Genomic DNA, 19,974 nt, shown 5'->3' on the forward strand with positions numbered 1-19,974 from the left:
AATTCCACTTATTAGCATTTCAGATTTAACTGAACTCAAAATAATGGAGTTTTTAATTTGTCTTTTCCCATATCTAAAAAGCATACTTCACAAGCATACAAACCCTCAGAGTATCTCTTCATTTTTGAGATGTGACTTACAATCCACTCTCTTTGGAGAAGCTTAGTTTCCAAAGCCAACTCTAGGAGGAGCCTTGTGTATACTGTGACATCAGCTTGAATCATCTGCTGTCACCTACACATCCCTCTGTGTCCTGTTCTGGAAAAGGCCAGTGCCTTCGGTATCTTATGAAGCTCACTGAAGAAGCTCAGCCCAGGATGGGTAGAAAAGGACCGCTGAAGAATTAGATCCTGTGTGCGCAGGAAAAGGCCGTTGAGCAGGCTCTCACACCAGATGTCCCCTGAGCTCAAAGGGTAGAGAATCAGGTTCCACAGTGTCCACGTCTCCTGCCACCTGATCATAGATTCCTCTTGGATCCTCATACTTCTCCTCAGGCCAGCGGAGGTCACTGGAGCCCTGGTCAGCAAAAAATGAAGTTAAGAACCAGGGAGAGATGCCTTGTGGGACTAATCGAAGATCTGGGCGACACATAGCCTGGCTCAACTTCCCAGAAAATAAGTTTTAGATTTTGGTGATGGGAAAAACCCAACATATGCAAAGAAGAAAGCAATGATAATGAACTCCCATCACGAACCCCGATGTACTCACTACCGAACTTCAACAACATCGGTCCTTGGTTAATTGATATATCTGTGTCCCTAGCTTCTCATCCCCCACCCCGCCAACTGGATTATTTTGAATCAAGTTCAAGATATCCCATGATTTCATTGCAGGAAATGAGTTTTAGAAATATGAAACCTTTAAAAGTCCTTGATATCAGCCATGGTAATTGTAGAATGTGAGTCATGATTCTGTTAGTACTATGAATTTCCAAAGCATTACTCCCCTCAAAATAGAAGAGAAAAAAGATCGTGACGTCCTTACTAGGGATGTACTTTGTCCTAGAGCTAGGAGAAATTGGTTGTTTTAGCTTGGCAAGCTTTAGAGCAGATTGGCCCATGATTCAAATACAGCTGCCACCTGTTTGTGTACTTACTGCCCAATGGCTAAGAATGGTTTTACATTTTTAAATCGTTGGGAAAAAAATCAAAAGGATGATATTGGTGACATAGGCAAATCCTATGAAAGTCAGATTTCAGTGTCCAAAAATAAAGTTTTATTGAAACATAGCCACACTTGCTCATTTATTTATCATCTTTGGATGCTTTCACCCTACAGTGGCAGTGTTGAGTAGTTTTTCTTTTTCTTTTTAATTTTTAATTATTATGGATACATAATAGTTGTACAGTTTTGAGGAAGACTGCATGTCACACAAAGCCCAAAATATTTACTATCTGGCCTTCACAGAAAAAGTCTGCAGACGCCATCTGTGCTTAGAGGGCACATATGGTCCAGCACCATGGACAGCGTTGTGCACATTCTTTCCTTGCGGGTGGAGAGCTTCCATCTGAGAACAGTGCTCCATATGGGGTCTCGTTAGGAAGGGAAATCCTTGGCCCAGAAGTGCCAGAGCATTGGCCAACACACAGAAAGTCAAGGGTTCTGTCCCACCTCCCTCACTGTGCGACAGGGTGCGGGTGGGGGACTAGTGGTCAAAGCGCCTGTCATTTTTGCCTGACCAGTCACTATTTCCACTTTCCTCTGGGTTCAATGCCCCTCTCCCACGCTCAAGCCAGTGATTTGAGTAGGACTGGCCCCTATTCCCTGATTCCATGGTGGGCACTGACCCAAGCCTGTCCAGTTAGCTATTCTATCCCCTGTCTCACTGGTTCAGCAATGAGAACGTGACCCAAGCTAGGTCAGTAAGTGTCAGCACTGGGCATTTGGAGCTATTGGAAAAGAGGCATTCTCTTTCCCTGAAGATTCCTATTCTAATAAGATACAAACCTACATTTGCTTGGGACATTTTTAGAGAGGAAATTCTGAGTCCATCTGGGCCTGAAGACAATTTTGTCCCTGACTTTTCAATAGAGTAGGACAAAAAATTCTTTCTTTCTGCTTAACCAGCATAGTGGAGATGATTAATTATCCAAGGACATGCACTTCCTTCTTCAGCAGTAATGGAATTGTAGTGAGGCCAAGCTAGACATCTCACAGCCTCCTTTGCAGCTTGGTGTAACCATGTGACCATGTCCTCACCAGTGAAATAGGAGCAGAATGGACCCATTTCTGGTCCTGGGTTATAAGGTAGGGTCATGCCACCACCACACTCTCTTTGTCCCTTTCCCACAGGCTGAAACCCCCACTGAACTGGCCCATCTGTGCAGACTTGGATGACATGCTAAGAGACAGCAGAGGAACACAATGGAAAGAACTAGGTTTTAGAATAGCCACATCCAGCTGGGCCACTCACCTATGACCATGAGAAAGAAACAGACTGTCTTCTTTAGGCCACTGGATTATGGCCAGGCCTCTTTGTCACAGCAGCTATCTTACCCTAACTATTACAAGGCATAGGAAGTGGCCTGCCAGGACTGACCAGGAAAGACTTCTGTTGACACAAATTTCCTCACCGTATGCACTTCATCATAGAGGGGTCCCCAGGTCCCTGGTGGGATGTACATTCTTTCCACCTCATCATACAGGTGCCCAGGAAAGGCCATATCCTGATCTTCAAGACCTGTGAAGCCTGGAGTTGGAGTGGAAGGACAGGAAGGTAAAGCACCCAGGTCTAGATGTCGGGGGTATCTCTGAGTAGGGGGAATCCTGGTGTGGCCATGACTCACCCTGGGAATAAGACACCTCCTCGAGCATGGGGGGCAGCTGGGGGATGAAGTCTCTCATGGAGTGGTAATATGGCTCCACTTCTGTTGTGCTAACCTGTCACACACATGCACACACAAACAGACACAGTCCTCTCCATCCTCTGACTCCACAGTTTCTGGATAGGGCAATGACTAGCCTGAAGCCAACAGTGGCATTTTAGTCGCTGTCAGTGCCCTGTCAGGGGCGCTGTCCGGTCCACCCTACCCACCCTACTCACTGTGGAGCTTTGCGTGTCCCGATCTCCAGTCCACTGGCTCTCCTCATATTCGTTCCTGGCTCGGTCCTCCTCCGACCTTCCAGGATAGAGGTGTGGAGAGCAGCTGGGTGTTGACCCTCTGCCACCTGTCACCCCAAAACCTCCTCCCTCGAAGCCTTCTTTACAGAAAAATATCCCCACTTACCCTGTGTCTGTCTTGTCTGAGAGACCTGAGGGAAACAGAGAGGGGTCAGAGGCCCCTGAGGGGGGCCCTGCAGTATATAGAAACTCCAGAGGTCCCCACCGCCCTTGCATCACCATCCTCTCAGGGGGACGGTCTCTCCTCACCCTTGGCAAGATGCTTCATTCTCTGCTGCCAGAGGAATCCCCCAACACAGGAGGCATTGGAAAGCAGCAGAAGACCCCCGACAGCAAACAGCACGGGCAGCAGGGGCAGCCCTGAGGGTCCTGGGGGAAGAAGGTACATCTCAGTGAGCCCAAAACAATTGGCTCTAAGCCCAGAGCGGGACTTTCTGAGAAAGCCTGTCCCTGACCAAGCACAGCCCCTTCCAGGATCAGAGAAGCAGATGGGCAGGGATCCCACTCCCTGCCCCTTCTTGCCATCCAAGGGCAGGTGGCTCCATTCTCAAATCAAGCCATTAGCTGCGGGTCCTACCTTTGCCTGAACCCTGTCTGTGGACTCAGGAGGGAGCTTCACCTTCTTAGCTGATCCTTTAAGACCTCTGTCATCTAGCCTCTTCCCACATCTCCATCTTTTGTCCATCAACCATAGACCCTGGTATTAGACCTTAAAGCCCACACACAAAAGCCATTGGCTGTTTCCAGAATCACTGAATCAAATTTACACCTGTGAACTTTGAGACAGTCAAGTGTCTGCCTTCAAATGTCCTTTCTACTCAAGCAAACTTATTTTCATCCTTCAAATTCCATCTCAAATGACTTCTTTCCTCTCATTCCATCTCAGCCAGTATCAGGCTGACTCCTCTGCTATATCCTTGAAGACAAGGTTGAACCCCTCTAAGTAAACATCTCTTGGTGCCCACTTCATCTTCTACTAAGAGTACTTTGTCCCTTTTGGGGAAACAGTCACTCCCTGGCTCTCAGCCTACAGGGCTCAGCCAAGACTCCATGAAGTCACATGGCCCAGCCTGAGTGATAAGAGCTCCCCTCCCCTTTCCACAGTGATTGTTTCAGAGACAAGTACTTGATTTAAGGTGGCTTTTTTTGCCAGAACATTCAGGATAATTCTGCTGGCTGCCAAAAAGTGAAACCAAAGATGAGGTAGTGGTAGTGATCGGGTATGGGCTCCAGCTAGGGCAAGGGACTAGGGCTAGAAATTAGGGATTGGCTACAGTTGGGGTTAAGGCTAAGGATTAGGGCTAGTGATTAGGGATGGGTTACAACTGGGGCTAGGTCTCAGTGATTAGGGATGGGTTACAACTGGGGCTAGGTCTAGGATGTGGGCTAGAAATGAAGGATTGGCTACAGCTGTGGTTAGGGCTGGGGATTAGGGCCAGTGATTAGAGATGGGCTACAGCTGGGGCTAGGCTAGGATGTGGGTTCTAGCTATAGTTAGGTCTTAGGGCTACAAATTAGGGATTGGCTACAGCTGGGGTTAAGGCTAGGCATTAAGTGATTAGGGATGGGCTATAGCTGGGGCTAAGCTGCTTGCCATGTTAATGGAAGAACCTGGAAAGGAAGCCACCAAAGATGCTTGTAAAGTCAAGAAAGGGTGAGAAACCAATAGCTGGTGAAACTTTTGAGCACCTGCATCCTGCCACACTTAGAATTTTCAATTTCATGAGCCCAGAAATTCATTCAGTGCAGACAACAGCAGGATTTCTGTTGCTTGCAACTTTCTTCTCAGGCTCTGAATGGGACTATTTGACAAACGGTTATAATCCCTTCTTTGTCATATCCACACTCTTAAGCAGTCCATTTTCTCTTCATTGAGCCTTGTGACTTCTGGCAAAAGGGACAAAAGCAACTATGACAGAATCAGAAACTTGCAAAATGCTAGTAAATAGGAATTTTCCCTCTCTTGCTGCTGAGACCCCTGTGACTACCTCCATGTAAAAGAACTACATGGCCTAGTTATCTCTATGGTCCCAACTGAGAGCCAGAAGACTGCTGGACATGTGAGGAGGCAGCCACCCTAGACCAGGCTGCCAGACTGTAAAGATGATTCAGGTCAGCCTGAGCCCAGAACTATTCAGCCACACTCATAACTCATAGACTCATAGACTCATGAGAAATAAGTACATTGCTATAAGCATCCATGTTTGGAGTGGCTTGTTATGTGGCAAAAGTGAATGGATACAGTCTCCTTACAGGGCATCAAGCTAACTAATTCTTTCAGAATTAAACTGAATCAGGAAAATGTATCACTCCAGGCAGGAGGAAGGGCTAAGGAAGAAGACAGAAGGGAGTTTGCTAAGTAAGTCTTAAGGGACTGTGACTACAAAACAGAGAGGTTGGGGTCAGAGATCCCAGGGCCTCATATCTGCATTTCCATTCTCAGGAAAGTGGGGGGATGCAGGGGATTGAGGACTTGCCTGCGGGCTCCTCTGTGGGCAACTGGACATCAGATTCTCCAGACGTCGGGTCCAGGCCTGAGGGGTGGATATAGACATTGTAAATTAACAAGAATCTGAGATAAGCCTTAAATATTTCTTTCCTCAAATATTTCTCAGCCACAAATATTTCTGAGTCTCTTGTTAAGCTTTTCAGACTCAAGAGAACCAGCATACAGCTTCTTAAGGCTATTTCAAAGAGACTGGAAACTGCCAATAATAATGACAATACTATTAATAGCAATTCTTATGCTAATAACTATAATAATTAATTATTCATAAGTGCTTTATGGTGTGGAAGGTTCTTTTCACCTGAATTGTCAATTTTTTTTTTGAGACCGAGTCTCACTATGTTGCCCTTGGTAGAGTGCTGTGGCATCACAACTCACAGCAACCTCAAACTCTTGAGCCTAAGTGATTCTCTTGCCTCAGCCTCCCAAGTAGCTGGGACTACAGATGCCCGCCACAATATCCAGCTATTTTTTAGTTACAGTTGTCATTGCTGTTTAGCAGGCCTTGGCTGGGTTTGAATCCGCCACCCTTGGTGTATGTGGCTGGTGCTATAACCACTGTGTTACGGACACTGACCAGCCCTGGGCTCTTTCTAAGCACTTTATTTTTATTTATTTATTTATTTATTTTTTGTAGAGACAGAGTCTCACTTATCACCCTCGGTAGAGTGCTGTGGCATCACACAGATCACAGCAACTTCCAACTCCTGGGTTTAGGTGATTCTCTTGCCTTAGCCTCCTGAGTAGCTGGGACCACAGGTGCCTGCCACAATGCCCGGCTATTTTTTTGTTGCAGTTTGGCTGGGGCTGGGTTTGAACCCACCACCCTCAGTATATGGGGCCGGTGCCCTACTCACTGAGCCACAGGCACTACCCTTTCTAAGCACTTTAGATATGTTAATTTATTCAGTCCTCACAACTGTGTGAGACAGACCTTACTTTCAGAAACTATACACAAAGATCTGTAACATACCTTGATTTTAGAAACTGAACTAGCCTAAGGTCACACAATAGGAAGTGACAGAGGGGGAACATTGAGCCTGAACCAGGCTCTGTGGGATTAAACACCATCCTATAGTGTCTATCAGAATCACAGCATACTCATTAGTTACACTTAAGGAATTTATCCATTTCTTTTTTTTTTTTTTTGAGACAGAGTTTCACTTTGTCTCCCTCCATAGAGTGCCCTGGTGTCACAGTTCACAGCAACCTCAAACTCTTGGGCTTAAGCGATTCTCTTGCCTCAGCCTCCCGAGTATACAACGCTTGGCTATTTTTAGGGATGGGGCCTCACTCTTGTGCAGGCTGGTGTCAAATCTGTGAGCTCAGGCAGTCCACCCGCCTTGGCCTCCCAGAGTGCTAGGATTACAGGCGTGAGCCACCCCACACATGGTTCAAACCACTTTTTAATTTCCCTTGGTCATTAATCACAGACATTGTAGCTTAGAAACAAAAGGCTCATCTCTGGATTTCATCTACCTGCATTTTGATCTCATTTTTTACCTCTTCCTAGCTGTGTGACCCTAGACAATTTGTTTAACTGCTCTGGACCTTGATTTCTTCATCTGTAAAAGGAGAATAATAATAGTATCCACTTCACTATACCATTCTATAATTCCTCTGAGAAACAGTCCAACCTGCCCGAGACTATTCTTTCCTACCTGGGGTAGTGATGGGGAGCTGGGCCCCCTTGTCAGCCAGGCCACTGTCTCCCAGGGCATTGCTGGCCAGCAGCCAGACCCTGTATCGGGTAGAAGGCTGTAGCCCAGTCAGTGTGAAGGTGGTGGCCTGAGGTGGTAGGACATCCACGTAGTGGAACCCTGGAGTCTCCAGGGCCTCATATCTGCATTACAGGGAGGAAAGTCAGTTCACAACAGTGTCTCAGCCCCATTTGCTGCCACATTTTCCTGCCTCGAAAGGCACCCACCTGATTCGGAAACTCTGTGGCAAGCCCCCATCAAAGCCAGGTTTCCACTCCAGCCCCACCGAGTGTGGGGTCATGCTCACAATCTTTAATCCCAACGGAGGGTCAGGGCGGCCTATGGGGAAAAGAATGGGGGAAGTAGAAGATATAAAAACATTCTAGAAGATTCCTTCCAGGTTTTTCATAAAAATGATTTTAAATATGCAGTCAATTATCATTACTCATGGTAGTCACGTTCTATAAAGTCACCGTGAACACTGAATTAGCAAACACCAAACTCTTGCTTCTAGGGGAAATACAAGATTAAGTTTCTTCAAACCTCTCAGCACAGCATTTTCACCAATCAGCCAATATATGATCTTGTTTTACGTGTACTTCTGATTCAAGACACTGGCATATTACATACTGTTGATTCATTAACATTGAACTCATGGCCAACAGCACTATAACTCACGCCTGAACAAAGCTTATCCAACACAAGTTATTTTCTCTGTAACATACATCACAGCTTAGGAACACCAAAGAGCATTTCAGCACTGTGATTGGGGGCCAATTTAAACAGCAAAATCCCTAACATAAAGCACAAGAAATGCAAACATCATACACTAAATAAGCCACAAAAAAGGATGCATTTACAGTATGAGAGCTGAAACAAGAAGGCAGAGTGTGGCTTTCTTCAATCTTAGCTAAGAACATGTACATCAGGTGACTAACATTTTTTGCTACTGTGCATGTCCTAAAATGACGGCAAAAGCACCATGAGTGTTTTGTTTTGTTTTGTTTTGTTTTGTTTGTTTTGAGACAAAAGTTACTCTGTCGCCCTGGGCAGAGTGCCATGGCATTATAGCTCACAGCAACCTCAAACTCTTGGGTTTGAGCAATCCTCTTGCTTCAGCTGCAGGAGTAGCTGCGACTACAGGTGTCCGCCACAATGCCCAGCTAGTTTTTCTATTTTTAGTGGTGATCGGGTCTCGCTCTTGGTCAGGCTGGTCTCCAACTTCTGAGCTCAAGCAGTTAACCCATCTCAACCTCCCAGAGTGCTAGGATTATAGGCATGAGTCGCCACGCCTGGCCACACCATGAGAACTGATTTTGATATTACAAATAAATTTTAGCAAGTACATGAATTTTCAAATGATGAGGACTGACTGCAAATAATGACGATACATGCGTGTGTATACCCACACATATGTGTTCCTCGGAGTGGATGTTTGGGCCAATCTCACATCCACTCCTCTCATTTCTTCTGGCTTCAACACCCTATATTTCTTTTGCATATCCACCAGCTCACATTCTCAGACCACACCCTTCTGACTCTATTCCTACCTAGCAGGAGGGACATGTGACCAGATCTGGCCAATTAGAGCTTACCTTCCCTTGGCTACCTGATTGGTTCAGAGATGAGCTGGAAGCCAAATAGAGCCAATGAAATATAATTCTAGTATTTTTTTTTTCTTTTCAAAGTCTTTTTAATGTTTCAATTTAAGAAGAGTTAAGCAGCTCCCTGGTGCCTATTCACCCCTAAGCAATTACCACGAAACTTTAAAGGAATAGTGTCAAAAAATTTTTACTGATCTACTTCTCTTTGGCCTAAGAAGTCTTTTCAGCTCAAGGCAGGGATAGCATGTGGCTAATTCTAGTATTCTCATTCCACTATCAGAAAGAGAAAGAATTCTATTTCCTCTGCAAATTCTAACAGAACATTCTGAGGAGCCTTAGAATAAAGCCAACACAGAGAGAACTAGGAGATGGAGAGTTCTTTCTTTTCTTTTCTTTTTTCTTTTAGACAGAGACTCTCTCTATCACCTGGATAGAGTGCAGTGCCATCAGCCTAGCTCACAGCCACCTCAAACTCCTAGGCTCAAGCAATCCTCCTGCTTCAGACTCCTGAGTAGCTGAGACGACAGACACGTGCTACAGCAACTGGCTAATTTTTCTATTTTTAGTAGCAACAGTATCTCCCTCTTGCTCAGGCTAGTCTCAAACTCCTGAGCTAAGTGATTCTGAAATAGAGAATTCTTAATAATAGCTGAGCCTAGATCCAGCAACTCCTGAAAATCTACTTTCCAGTTACCTGAATCAGTCAATAAGTATCCCCCCATCTTATTTTTCTTTCCCTTGTTGTGGGTTTCCCTGAAGATCCAATCTCCATTAGGGTTTTCAGGGTAAGGCATAATAAACTCCTCACATGAACAGTTTCTCAGGTTTCAGGGACACTGGCAATCTGGGGCCAACCAGGGACTTGGGAGTAGACCCAGGCAGCAAACCTCCGCCACCCCACAATACCCTCAGAGACCCCTCCCACCATACTGATGCTGACGAGTTGAATGTTGGTGTGGTCTGAGCCGAGGGGGTTGGTGGCTGTGCACGTGAAGAGGGCATAATCCTGGGCTGCAGACACATTGGCGATGGTCAGGAGACTGCTGTGGACTCCACCCTGGTGGTATGTGTGTTCTGTGTACCTGGACAGAGGGTGGGGCAGGGACTCAGGGAGGCGAACTGGGGTGGGAATCCAGAATTGGGCCTGGAGTGCTACCTGGCTTGGCCTGGACTCACCTGGGATCCTGGAGATCCAGAGGGACCCCATTTTTGGTCCAGGTGAAGACAATGTTGGGGACGCCTCGGGCACGGCAATGAAGTGTGGCAGAACTGGTGCTGTCTCCTGCTGCAGCTACTTTAGTTAGAGGAGTGGGATGGTCCACCTGGGGGGCAACTAGCAGGGGGTGGGACATTAACATGAGGTATGTGGGAGGACATGAGAGCTGTGGGCATAGTGGCAGGCCTTGAAGTCAGGTGTTTAGGTGTTACCCACATCTGACAACAAGACGGACGAGCCCTCGGGCTGGAGGTGCCACCCCATTGTCCACGATGCACTGGTAAGCTCCAGCCTGGGCCAGTTTGGCATGTTGAATCCGTAGACGCCCTGTGGCCCCCTTTGATATCTTCTCCATGTCATCCAGACTCTGGTCCTCCTCCTCTTCCCCCTGGATGCCCAGGACTCAGGAGTTGGCCCTCTAATCTAGACCCAGATCCATCATTCCCCAAACTGTGTTCCTTTCGTAGTCTCATCCTCCCAGCACAATCGCCCTCCACAAAGTTACCAAAGACGAATTTCTCCTGTCATCCATCTATCCATTTATCCAATCCATCCATTCATCCACCAGTCCAAGCAACCACTTACTCATCCAGTTATCCAACCACTCATGCTTGAAGCTATTCATCAATCCATCAATTCATCCATTCATTTAACCATCCACCTATATGTACGTTCATCCATTTATCCATTCATCTACCCATCCATTCACCCACTCATTCATCCAACCATTTGTCTTCCTTCTATGCACCCATCTATCCACCTTTGTAACTCTCCACCCATTCATCCCACGTATTTACTCATGTATGCACACACATAGATACATATACCTATTCAGCCACCTAGTTTATCCATCTCTCCTTTGCTCTGTCCACCCATCCATACATCCATCCATCAATTCATCCACTATCCTTCCACAGACTGTATCTCTCCACTAATAGTGTATCCTTCCAGCCATCTACTCTCTAATCCATCTGTCCACTCATTTCTCTCTTCAATCATCTAGACACCCAGACATCCATTTATCCATTCTTTCATTTATCCATCTGTTCTTCCAGCCACTCACTCATCCATCTACCTGTTTATCCACCCACCTACCTATTGACCCATCTATCCACCCACCCACCCACTCACCTGGCTATCTATCCACTCATCTGGCTATCACTCACCCACCCACTCACCTGGCTATCATCCACTAATAACCATTTGTTGAGTAGCAAATGGTTATTAGTTTCTGGGGCATTCCGTGACAAGTACATAGGTATACAGGATCATATACATGTTGTTGCCACTGGCAAGGAGGTCACAGTCAAGAAATCACACCCCCCAACCCCACCTCCATTCACCAAAAGTTGGGTCCTCACCAGCCTCTCCCAGTTGAACATCCCTGGGAGGATGGGATTGGCATCAACGGTGCAGATTATGTCCACAGAACCCCCAACATTCACCTCAGTGGGGTCCGGGAGGGCGCGGATGGTGGGAGCATCTGGTGGGAGGCAGGGGCTTGGGGAAGGCATTTGGGCCCAGACAGGCCATGGTAGGAGAGGGCTCCAAAGGAGCTGGGGGGAGGTAGTGTCTTAGAGGTGTCCAGGAAAGTGTGAATACAGCCTGCCCTTTAATTGGGAGCACTTGGAGGACGGTGCTCAGGGTTAGAGTGGTTGTCCCCACCCTCTACTATGCCTCAGTGATAATTTTAGTAGGTTGAGCCGGCTTCCAGATTTGTGGGGGTGGAGTTTCCACAGTGGGCTTGGCTTCCAGATGGGAGCAGCTCCCATGTAGGTGGGCCCCCTTTCTGGGCAGAGATTCCACATTGGGTCTCTAGCGGGAGGGATTCCACAGTGGACATGGTTACATCACAATTGGGGCTTCCAGAAATTGTGGATATCCCTGGGTGGGTGGAGCTTCCACACTAAGGAGACTCTACAATGGGGGAGGTCTTTTAGGGGGGTGCGGTTTCCAGGGCGGGCGGGGCTCCCAGAGCTCTTGGGTTTCCTAGAATGCTGAGAGGGGCTCACAGTGCACGTCCAGACGCACTAGCGCTTCAGCTGTGCCCTCCGAGTTCTGGCAGTGAAGTTGATAGAAGCCATCGTCGGCACGGGTCACATTCCACAGCTGCAGAGCCCCGCCAGACAGGATGCGATGCCGGGGGCCGCCAGCTGGGGAAGAATAGGGTAAGGGACTTCGGGCAGTCCCTCCCATCCCGGAGACCTCTACCCCTCTCCATACCCACGTCCCGCACCTGGACTGAGGCGATAGCCGCGGAATGTCCAGTTGAAGGCCTCGGGGGCGGGGTTAGCGGACACTGACACCGGCAGCAGTGCCTCGCCTTGCTCTACCGCTGTCACCACGAGCACCTGCTCCCCGAGGAACTCTGGAGGGTCTTCCAAGGGGGAAGGGTACCGCAGAGAGTCAGGATTGTTGGTAAGGTAGAGGTCAGGGACAGTTTTGAGATCAGACAAAGGTTCAAGGGTTAAAGTTAGGGTCACAATTAGGTCTGAAGTTATGGACAAGGTAACATTGAAGATAGAAGTTAGGACTCCGTTCAGGAAAAGGGTAGAGACCAAGGTCAAGTTTAAGAATGAAGAGAGGAGTCAGGACAAAGTTCAGGAGTCAGGATAGAGGACAAAGGCAGGATGCGGGTTGGACAGGTTAGGAGTTGGTGCAGGACCAGAGGAGGGGTCAGGATAAAGGTCAGGAAAGTTTCAGATTTCAGGACTGGGGTCCAGGACAGTGTCAGAGTGAAGAACTGAGACGTTTAGGGAGTTTAGCGTCAGGACGGGTTCCAGGCCGGGGTACATACACAGCACGTTGAGGCGGTAGGAGGAGCTCACGGTTTCGCGGAGCTCAGCGCTGTGGGCGCGGCAGGTCATGCGGTGGCCATGGTCGCGGGATGATACTCGCATTAGGACGCTCCTGGCCGCGGCGGAGCCTTTGAACGGGGCACTTCGGGGAGGGGCTGTCACACCTTCCAGCCTGTGGACCCAGCAGGGGGTAGTGGGGCAGGCTAGGGCTGATGCAGGGGTGGGACCAGAGCAAGAGGGGGAGTACTACTAGGCAGGATGGGGGCGGGACAAGTGGCCAGACCAAAGAGGGCCGTGGCCAGACCAAAGAGGGCCGGCCTCTGCGCGCTCTCACCTCTCCCCTTCCTTGTCCCAGGACAAGTTGACTGGCGGGTTGCTGCTAATGCTGACGCACGTCAAGTTTAAAGCGTCCCCCGGGCGCAGCGCCGACGCGTTGGCCAGGATTGTCAAGTTAGTTGGCGGAACTTAGTGGGTTGGAGGAGCAAGTTTCAGAGGGAAGGGGGCGGCCTGGGTCTGCTGCAGCCCCGCCTAGGCCCCAGGCCCCGCCCAGCCTCGTGTCCTCTGAGGGGTCTCGCCCGAGTTCTGGCTTCCCGGAATCCCTGCTTCCGCCCGGCTCCGGCTCCTTCCCCCGCGCCCCCCAAGCCCTGCCATCCACCCGGGCCGCGCACGCTCCCTCACACTGCACGATGAGCTTCGTGGACGCGCTGAGCTGGCCCGCCTTGCACGTGAACTTGGCCTGGTTGTCCGACGGACCTGTGACCAGCACCAGCTCACGCGAGAAGGTGCTCCCAGACTTCTCCACACTTCCTAGCTGCACCCGCCGCGGCTCCTGGGGCAGCCGCGACTCGCTCACAGTGCGCGAATCCTGAGGGCCGGGAATCACTGGGGAACCGGTAGCCCGACACCTTCCCACCCAGCCCGGAGACGGCCGCGTTCTTAGTCGCCTTCAGCCCAGACCTTTCTGTGAAAAGGTGCCCTATAGGCGGGCACCCGACTAGAACGATGGAGTCGGGAGCACAATTGATTATTCCCCCACCCCACCCTGCCCGCCTCGCGATCTCCCCCGCCTCCCCGCCACCTGCAGACCTTCGACCCCACTCCTCAAAATCCGTAAAGTCCTACTATACGTATTTACCAAACGCCATCTGCCAGGAAACTCCCTTGAAATTCTCAAGCCTTTCCCAGAATTCCCTCGTGTTTTCCTATCCTCTCTTCTTTTTCTTAAAATTCCCACTTTCCCCTAAAGATTTCCTTTGACCTTTCCCTTAATTCTAGTGACTTTTCATAGATTTCTGAATCTTCCCCGATATTCTCTTAGGATTCTAATCTTTAACTGGGTTCCTTTATATTGCCAAAATTCTTGGCATTTTCCCCAGTATTCCATCCAATTAAAATGTAATTCCATTGTCATTTCTGTGCTCTCTAACTTCCCAGGATTTTTCCAGAATTCTGTCAGAATTTCTTTTCATTTTATTGGAATTTCATTTACTTACCTCCAAATCCCAAGAATTCACCTTAATATTAATGAATTTTTAATGTTCTGTGGAATTGCTAGTCTTTCTCCAAAATTGTTAGCTTTTGCTCAGAATATCATTCTTTTTTTCCTGGAATTTCTAGTCTTTCCCTAAAATTCCTGATACAGCACCTGAATTCTTAGATTTTCACCAGAATTTCCTCTAATTTTAATGGAATGAATTACCTTTACTCTAGAATTCCCAATCTGGATGCTGAATTTCAATTTTTATCCTAGAATTCTCAGTTTTCCCAAAATTCCCAGAATATTCCTAGGATTCCATTTAATTCTCATGGCATTTGTGTCCTTTCTGATTTTCTGCCAAAACTCAGAAATCTCCAGTATTTTTCAAGAAATTCAGGTTTTTATCCAAGATTTCCCAAGATTCTGAAGGAGAGAGAAGGGGTCTTGTCCTTCTCCCACATTCCTGGCCACCCCACTGCCCTTGCTTGGCACCAACCTTGTACCAGGTGAGGGAGGGCTCTGGGTTGCCCCCGATAGCCAAACACATCAGCCTCACCCGGGTCCCAGCCCGGTGACTATGCCCCTCTGGGGGTCCCTCAATCCATAGCTTCTGGGCGGGATCTGGGGGGAGAGGCAGGAAGAGTGACATTTTTCTCTGAGATGGATCCTGAAGGCTGTTTCTCTGAGGTCTGGGATCATTTCTGGGCCAGGCCAGGCTCACATTTCACATTCAGGGTAAGTGACTTCTTGAAGGTCTCCTTGGTGAAGGCCTCGCTGAAGGCCTCACATGTGAGTGTCAGACCATTGTCCTCCCGCCGCACCAGGAACGTCAGATTGGACATGGTGATGTGGCCGCCATGCAGGCCCTGGCGAGAAGTGAGCTTCAGACTTGGGGACTAGAGCCCCTTCCTCTATGGTGCCAGAGGCCTGGTCCACTCATGTCCCAGCATCTCCATGCCCTCCTCTATGAAACCCAGGAGTCTGGGGCACCAGTCTGAGCTCCTTGAGGCCCAAATTCTCTAGGCTGCCAGACCCCTCCCCTCCCAGCTCCACCAGCTGTGCCCTCTCCTCCCTCCTTGCTCAGCCCAGGAGCCTGGGCCCCGCCTCACATCCATGACTATCTCCTCCGTAGGCAGAAGCTGCCGCCAGCCCAGCCACCATCGCAGCAAGACTCGTGGGCGACTGGACTTGGTGACACAAGAGAGCGTCATATTCTTGTTCTCAGACTGGGATGTAGATCCCAGGATAGTAATGGCACTGGGGGGAACTGCAGGGACAAATGGACAGAGGGAAGATGAGGCCAGGATGGATTCCTACTGGACCAGCTCAGACAAGTGACAGGGAATGTGACGAGGTCTTTGGCATCAAACAGGCATAATTTGGGGGCACAAACAGATGGTTCTCTGGGGCATGGACTGACAGATGGGCAGCTGGCACCAGGACTCACAGGAGACCTGCAGCGTGATGCTGTGTTCCTGGATCCCTGTAGACACGCTGTTGTGTGCCTCACAGCTGAGGCGCACTCCATGGTCTTCTGGCTTCACAATCATCACCAGTACACTGCGGGCCACTGCCTGGGTATGCTCTGTACCCCATGCTGTGGACATGGGCTGGCCATTCTGGAGACAGGGACAGGCGTGGGCCAGCTCAGGGCCAGCTCCTGCCCCTACCCTCCTCCAACCCCCATGCTTTCCTTTGCCCTCACCTTCAACCACTGCAACGTGGCTAAGGGATTTCCCCCTCGGGCCACACACGGCAGCTCCAAGCTCTGCCCAGCCCGAACATGCCCCTCATCCAGGCCTGGCCACTCGATGGCAGGGGCTCCTGGGGGGACTAGGGAGCAGCAGTCATTCAGTGGGCCTGGGGAACCCAATCCACTATTTCCAAACTCCATAACCTGCCTCTGAACTCCCATGTTTCTCTTTTGAGTGCCTGGATTCTCCATGAATTAGGGGTCCTGTGATACACCAGGACCCCTAAATCCTGCTCCCCATCTTCAGTGCCCATAACTGGCTCTGTTCTCCACTTACACAGAACATTCATGGTGATTGAGGCCTTGATGGGGGTGTCCAAAGCTGGGCTGGACCCCTCACAGACCAGCAACTGCCCATTATCTGAGCTCTGGGGTATCACCCTGGAATGGGAAGTTGGGATTCTGGAGTCAGAGACGTCATCTGAAATTTGGTGATTCAGGGTGGAACGGTGGGAATTCCAGATCCTTACACCCGGTCTAAGTTCTTATCCTGATTTCCTCTGGGATCTTATTTCCATGGGAGAGATTTGTGGGATCAGTAGTGAAAATTGGGGCCCCAGAGGCCCTCTCCTGGCCAAAATCTTTGAGCTTGATGCTCTGGAACAGAGGTTCCCATGAAGAAGTTTTAAGGGTCCCGTTCAGGAATTGGGTCTCAAATAGTCATACATACTCTGAATTTCTTTTCTTGAGTCCCTATGAGTCTTATGTGAGGAAATTTGGGGGTCAGGGTGAGGAGGGGTGTCCCAATTTCCAAACCTGGCTGTGGCTTCTGTGGTGAAGAGTTTCTCCTGGGACCCTTCATTCACATTAGCAGAGATGCCAGATATGGTTTGTCCACCTTGGGGCAACAAGAGGGCAGGAGGGGTACCAAGTTTCCCCAAGGTAGCTTCTGGGGAGCATGGCCTGTGGGTCCTCAGGGTAGACACAATGATGACCCCTCCCTCCTGGGCACCAGCTCCATCCCATCTGCATGTTCAGGACTCCCTGAATGCTGGAGTCCTCAGGGCTGGTGGTCCCCTCACCTCCTTGATGGGTTGTATCAAGTACCCCATCACCCCAGCTTATCATTTCTGCACCACTGGCATCTGAGCCTCAGCCTTGCCCCTGAGTCCTGGGCCAGCAGTCCTGCAGTCTCCTTGATGCCTCCCCAGGGATGTGCCCTCCCAGGTCCCAACTGGTCTCACCAATTCACCCATACTCACTCTGGAGAAAAGTGATGTCAGGTGCTGGCTTTGCATCTCCAGATACACAGGAGACCTCATACTCTTGCCCAGCTACCCAGGTGACTGTGCTCCCTGCTTCTGGGGTCAGCTGAAGTACCTTGGGAGGAACTGGTGAGAAAGAGTCTGGGATAAGCCTGCACTCCCAAGGAGGATATGAGAATTTGGCCTATGAGTCTCTTTGCATGAAATAAGTCCTATACCCAGGGTCTAAGGGAGAAAATGCTGGGGGACTGGACTCCTGGGCCCTGTTGGAGAAGACTCATGGGTCCTGGGGGGCTCTCACCCATACCCAGGATGGAGAGAGTCACTCTGGGAGACACGAGTTCAGGGCCCATCTCGGAGCGGCCGACCTGGCACTCATACTCTGCATCATCACTTAAGTCACATGCTTCGATGTGGAGGTGGAATTCACCTGCAGGTGGGGCCCAAGATCAGGACCACAGCCTCTGCTGGTGGGTCAGGGTCTCAGGCTCTGATCACTTACCTCTAGCAGGGTCTCCTGCCAACTGGTACCTTGGGAAGCCTGGGATCCTGGGATCAGGGCCCAGGAGTAGCCCATCTTTGGCCCATTGTACCACACTGCCAGGGGCATTGACCCCGCACTGCAGCTTGACTGAGGACCCCTCCACTACTGTCAGATTTTCAGGCAGGGCCCAGAAGCCTCGGGGGGTTGAGGCAGGAATTGGCAACTGGGCCAGGCCTAGGGACACAAGAGAGTCACCAAGAAAGGGAATGGGGTCTGTCTAGGGAACATGGGTGGGGAATGAGGGCTATTTGGCACTGAGGGTACTGGGTACAAGGCCAGGGTCCCACTCACCTGTGGTCAGCAGCCCCATGAGCAGCAAGGGAGCCCTAGTGGAAGTCTTCAGGGTCACCCTAGGCCCTCTGGCAATGGTTCCCACAGTGCCCATTGCCTGCCACCTGAGCCTGCCTCTGGCTCTCTCTGAGTCCTTCTTTCTGGGTCTCCTGTTTGTTTTTTTCTGTCTCTCTCTCCTTCTGTTTTCCACTCTCCCAATCTCTCGGAGTCTCCTCTGTCTCTCTGTCTTTCTCTCGGTCTATAACTCTTTCTCTTTGAGTCCCCCACCCCACTCTACCCCACCATGGTCTATCTCTCTTTCTCTAAGGAGTTCTCTCTCCCCCTCCTTTTTTTTCCTGCCACCCCACCCCCAACCCTTGCTCTCCTCCTCTCTCTACTCACAGCCCCCCAGGAAGGATTGACTGCTCAGAGTTCTGCAGGCCCTAGGAGCCCAGGAGGGCGATGAAGCTGATGCGGTCAGTGACAGAGTTGGACCGCGTTCTCTGAGCTAGCCTGAGCTTGTCCTTACATTGCTGCCTCCCCCAGGTGCCCTCCCATGTCCCCAATTCCAGCCTCTGCCCAGCAGGCTCCTCCCAGCCCAGCTGGGCCATGAAATCCCCCATCAGCACATGCCAAGCATATTCCTTGGTGCCTCCCCTGCTCCCATGACCCCACGGGCCTGGTTTAGGGTGGGAATATGTAAGAGGTCAGACCTGTGTGGCTTCCCAGCTCAGCATAGGAAGCCGAGAGCTGGGACCTCCAGCTCTTCCCTGCCCTGATACATGACATTGGCAAGTCCCTACAAAAACATCAGCAGCTCAGTGACATGATCTCTGCTGGGGAGTGTGCAAGACTGTTTGTGAACTGTGATCTGTAATAAGCATGTGGAGAGTATATGAGTGAATAAGAGCATCTTAGGTGGGAATGTGCAGTGTGTGGGGCAGGCATAGTGGGAGGAAGTGAAGAGCAGGGGCCCAGTCCTCCAGCCCTCAGTATGGAGGTAATAACAAGCCCAGCATAGGTGCCATTTGACCAGGGCTGTGCGACCTCCTTCTGTCTCTATTTTTTGCCATCTTCTTCCTGTTTCTCTCTCTCCCTCCCTCTCTTCATCTTGATTTCTATCTTACTCATCTCTTTGAAACTCTTCCCTCCCCCTTCTTTCCCATTAAGTGGTTGAATCTCAGCCAGCCTTTAACTATTTCCCTTCCTGTCTCTACCCCTCTACATGTCTCTGTTTTTCTTTCTGTCCCCACACTCTGTCTCTCTCACACACCAGGAGCTCAATAAATATTTGTCCTCAGTCAGCCCCTGACTGTGCCTCTTTCTCTAGTTTCTATGTCTCTGACTCTCCCAGACTGTCACCTCCCTGCATTTTCTAAGCGTATGCTAGTTGGCCTGCCCTCCTTACTCCAGTGAACATGTGCACACTCAGAAGGGATAAGCTCCTGCTTGCTTACTCCTGCAGGAATGGGAGGTGCTCCTTTTCCCCTTCCCAGTGACCTCTATTGGGTCATCCTCCAGGAACAAAATGAGGCATCTGGCTTGAGCCCCCTCCACCCTTAGTGCTTTCTCTCATCTTTCTTTTTTTTTTTTTTCTTTTTTTGAGACAGAGCCTCAAGCTGTCCCCCTGGGTAGAGTGCTATGGCTTCACTGCTCACAGCAACCTCCAACTCCAGGGCTCAAGCGAGTCTCCTGCCTCAGCCTCCCAAGTAGCTGGGACTACAGGCGCCCGCCACAAACGCCTGGCTATTTTTTTTTTTGGTTGCAGCCGTCATTGTTG

At 49.8% G+C, this 19,974-nt stretch overlaps 1 protein-coding gene across 1 annotated transcript; it reads right to left on the reverse strand.

Moving 5' to 3' along the window:
* Positions 1-384: 384 nt before the first annotated feature.
* Positions 385-18,309, reverse strand: NPHS1 (NPHS1, nephrin). The gene is made up of 29 exons (XM_012809084.1): positions 18,216-18,309; positions 17,883-18,098; positions 17,688-17,810; positions 17,378-17,506; positions 16,932-17,013; positions 16,453-16,556; positions 16,128-16,255; positions 15,870-16,041; positions 15,532-15,689; positions 15,144-15,288; positions 14,919-15,043; positions 13,624-13,810; positions 13,280-13,409; positions 12,945-13,117; positions 12,384-12,524; positions 12,160-12,300; positions 11,509-11,630; positions 10,364-10,535; positions 10,108-10,264; positions 9,862-10,013; positions 7,555-7,666; positions 7,289-7,470; positions 5,599-5,655; positions 3,371-3,490; positions 3,228-3,252; positions 3,044-3,119; positions 2,787-2,880; positions 2,574-2,689; positions 385-516 (listed from the first exon to the last, which is right to left on the reverse strand). Exons 1-29 carry the CDS (start codon positions 18,307-18,309, stop codon positions 385-387), a joined length of 3,765 nt encoding a protein of 1,254 aa, XP_012664538.1.
* Positions 18,310-19,974: the final 1,665 nt, after the last annotated feature.

Source organism: Otolemur garnettii, unplaced genomic scaffold (assembly GCF_000181295.1).
Source record: "Otolemur garnettii isolate 467f Iridium unplaced genomic scaffold, OtoGar3 scaffold00100, whole genome shotgun sequence".
Lineage (NCBI taxonomy): Eukaryota > Metazoa > Chordata > Mammalia > Primates > Galagidae > Otolemur > Otolemur garnettii.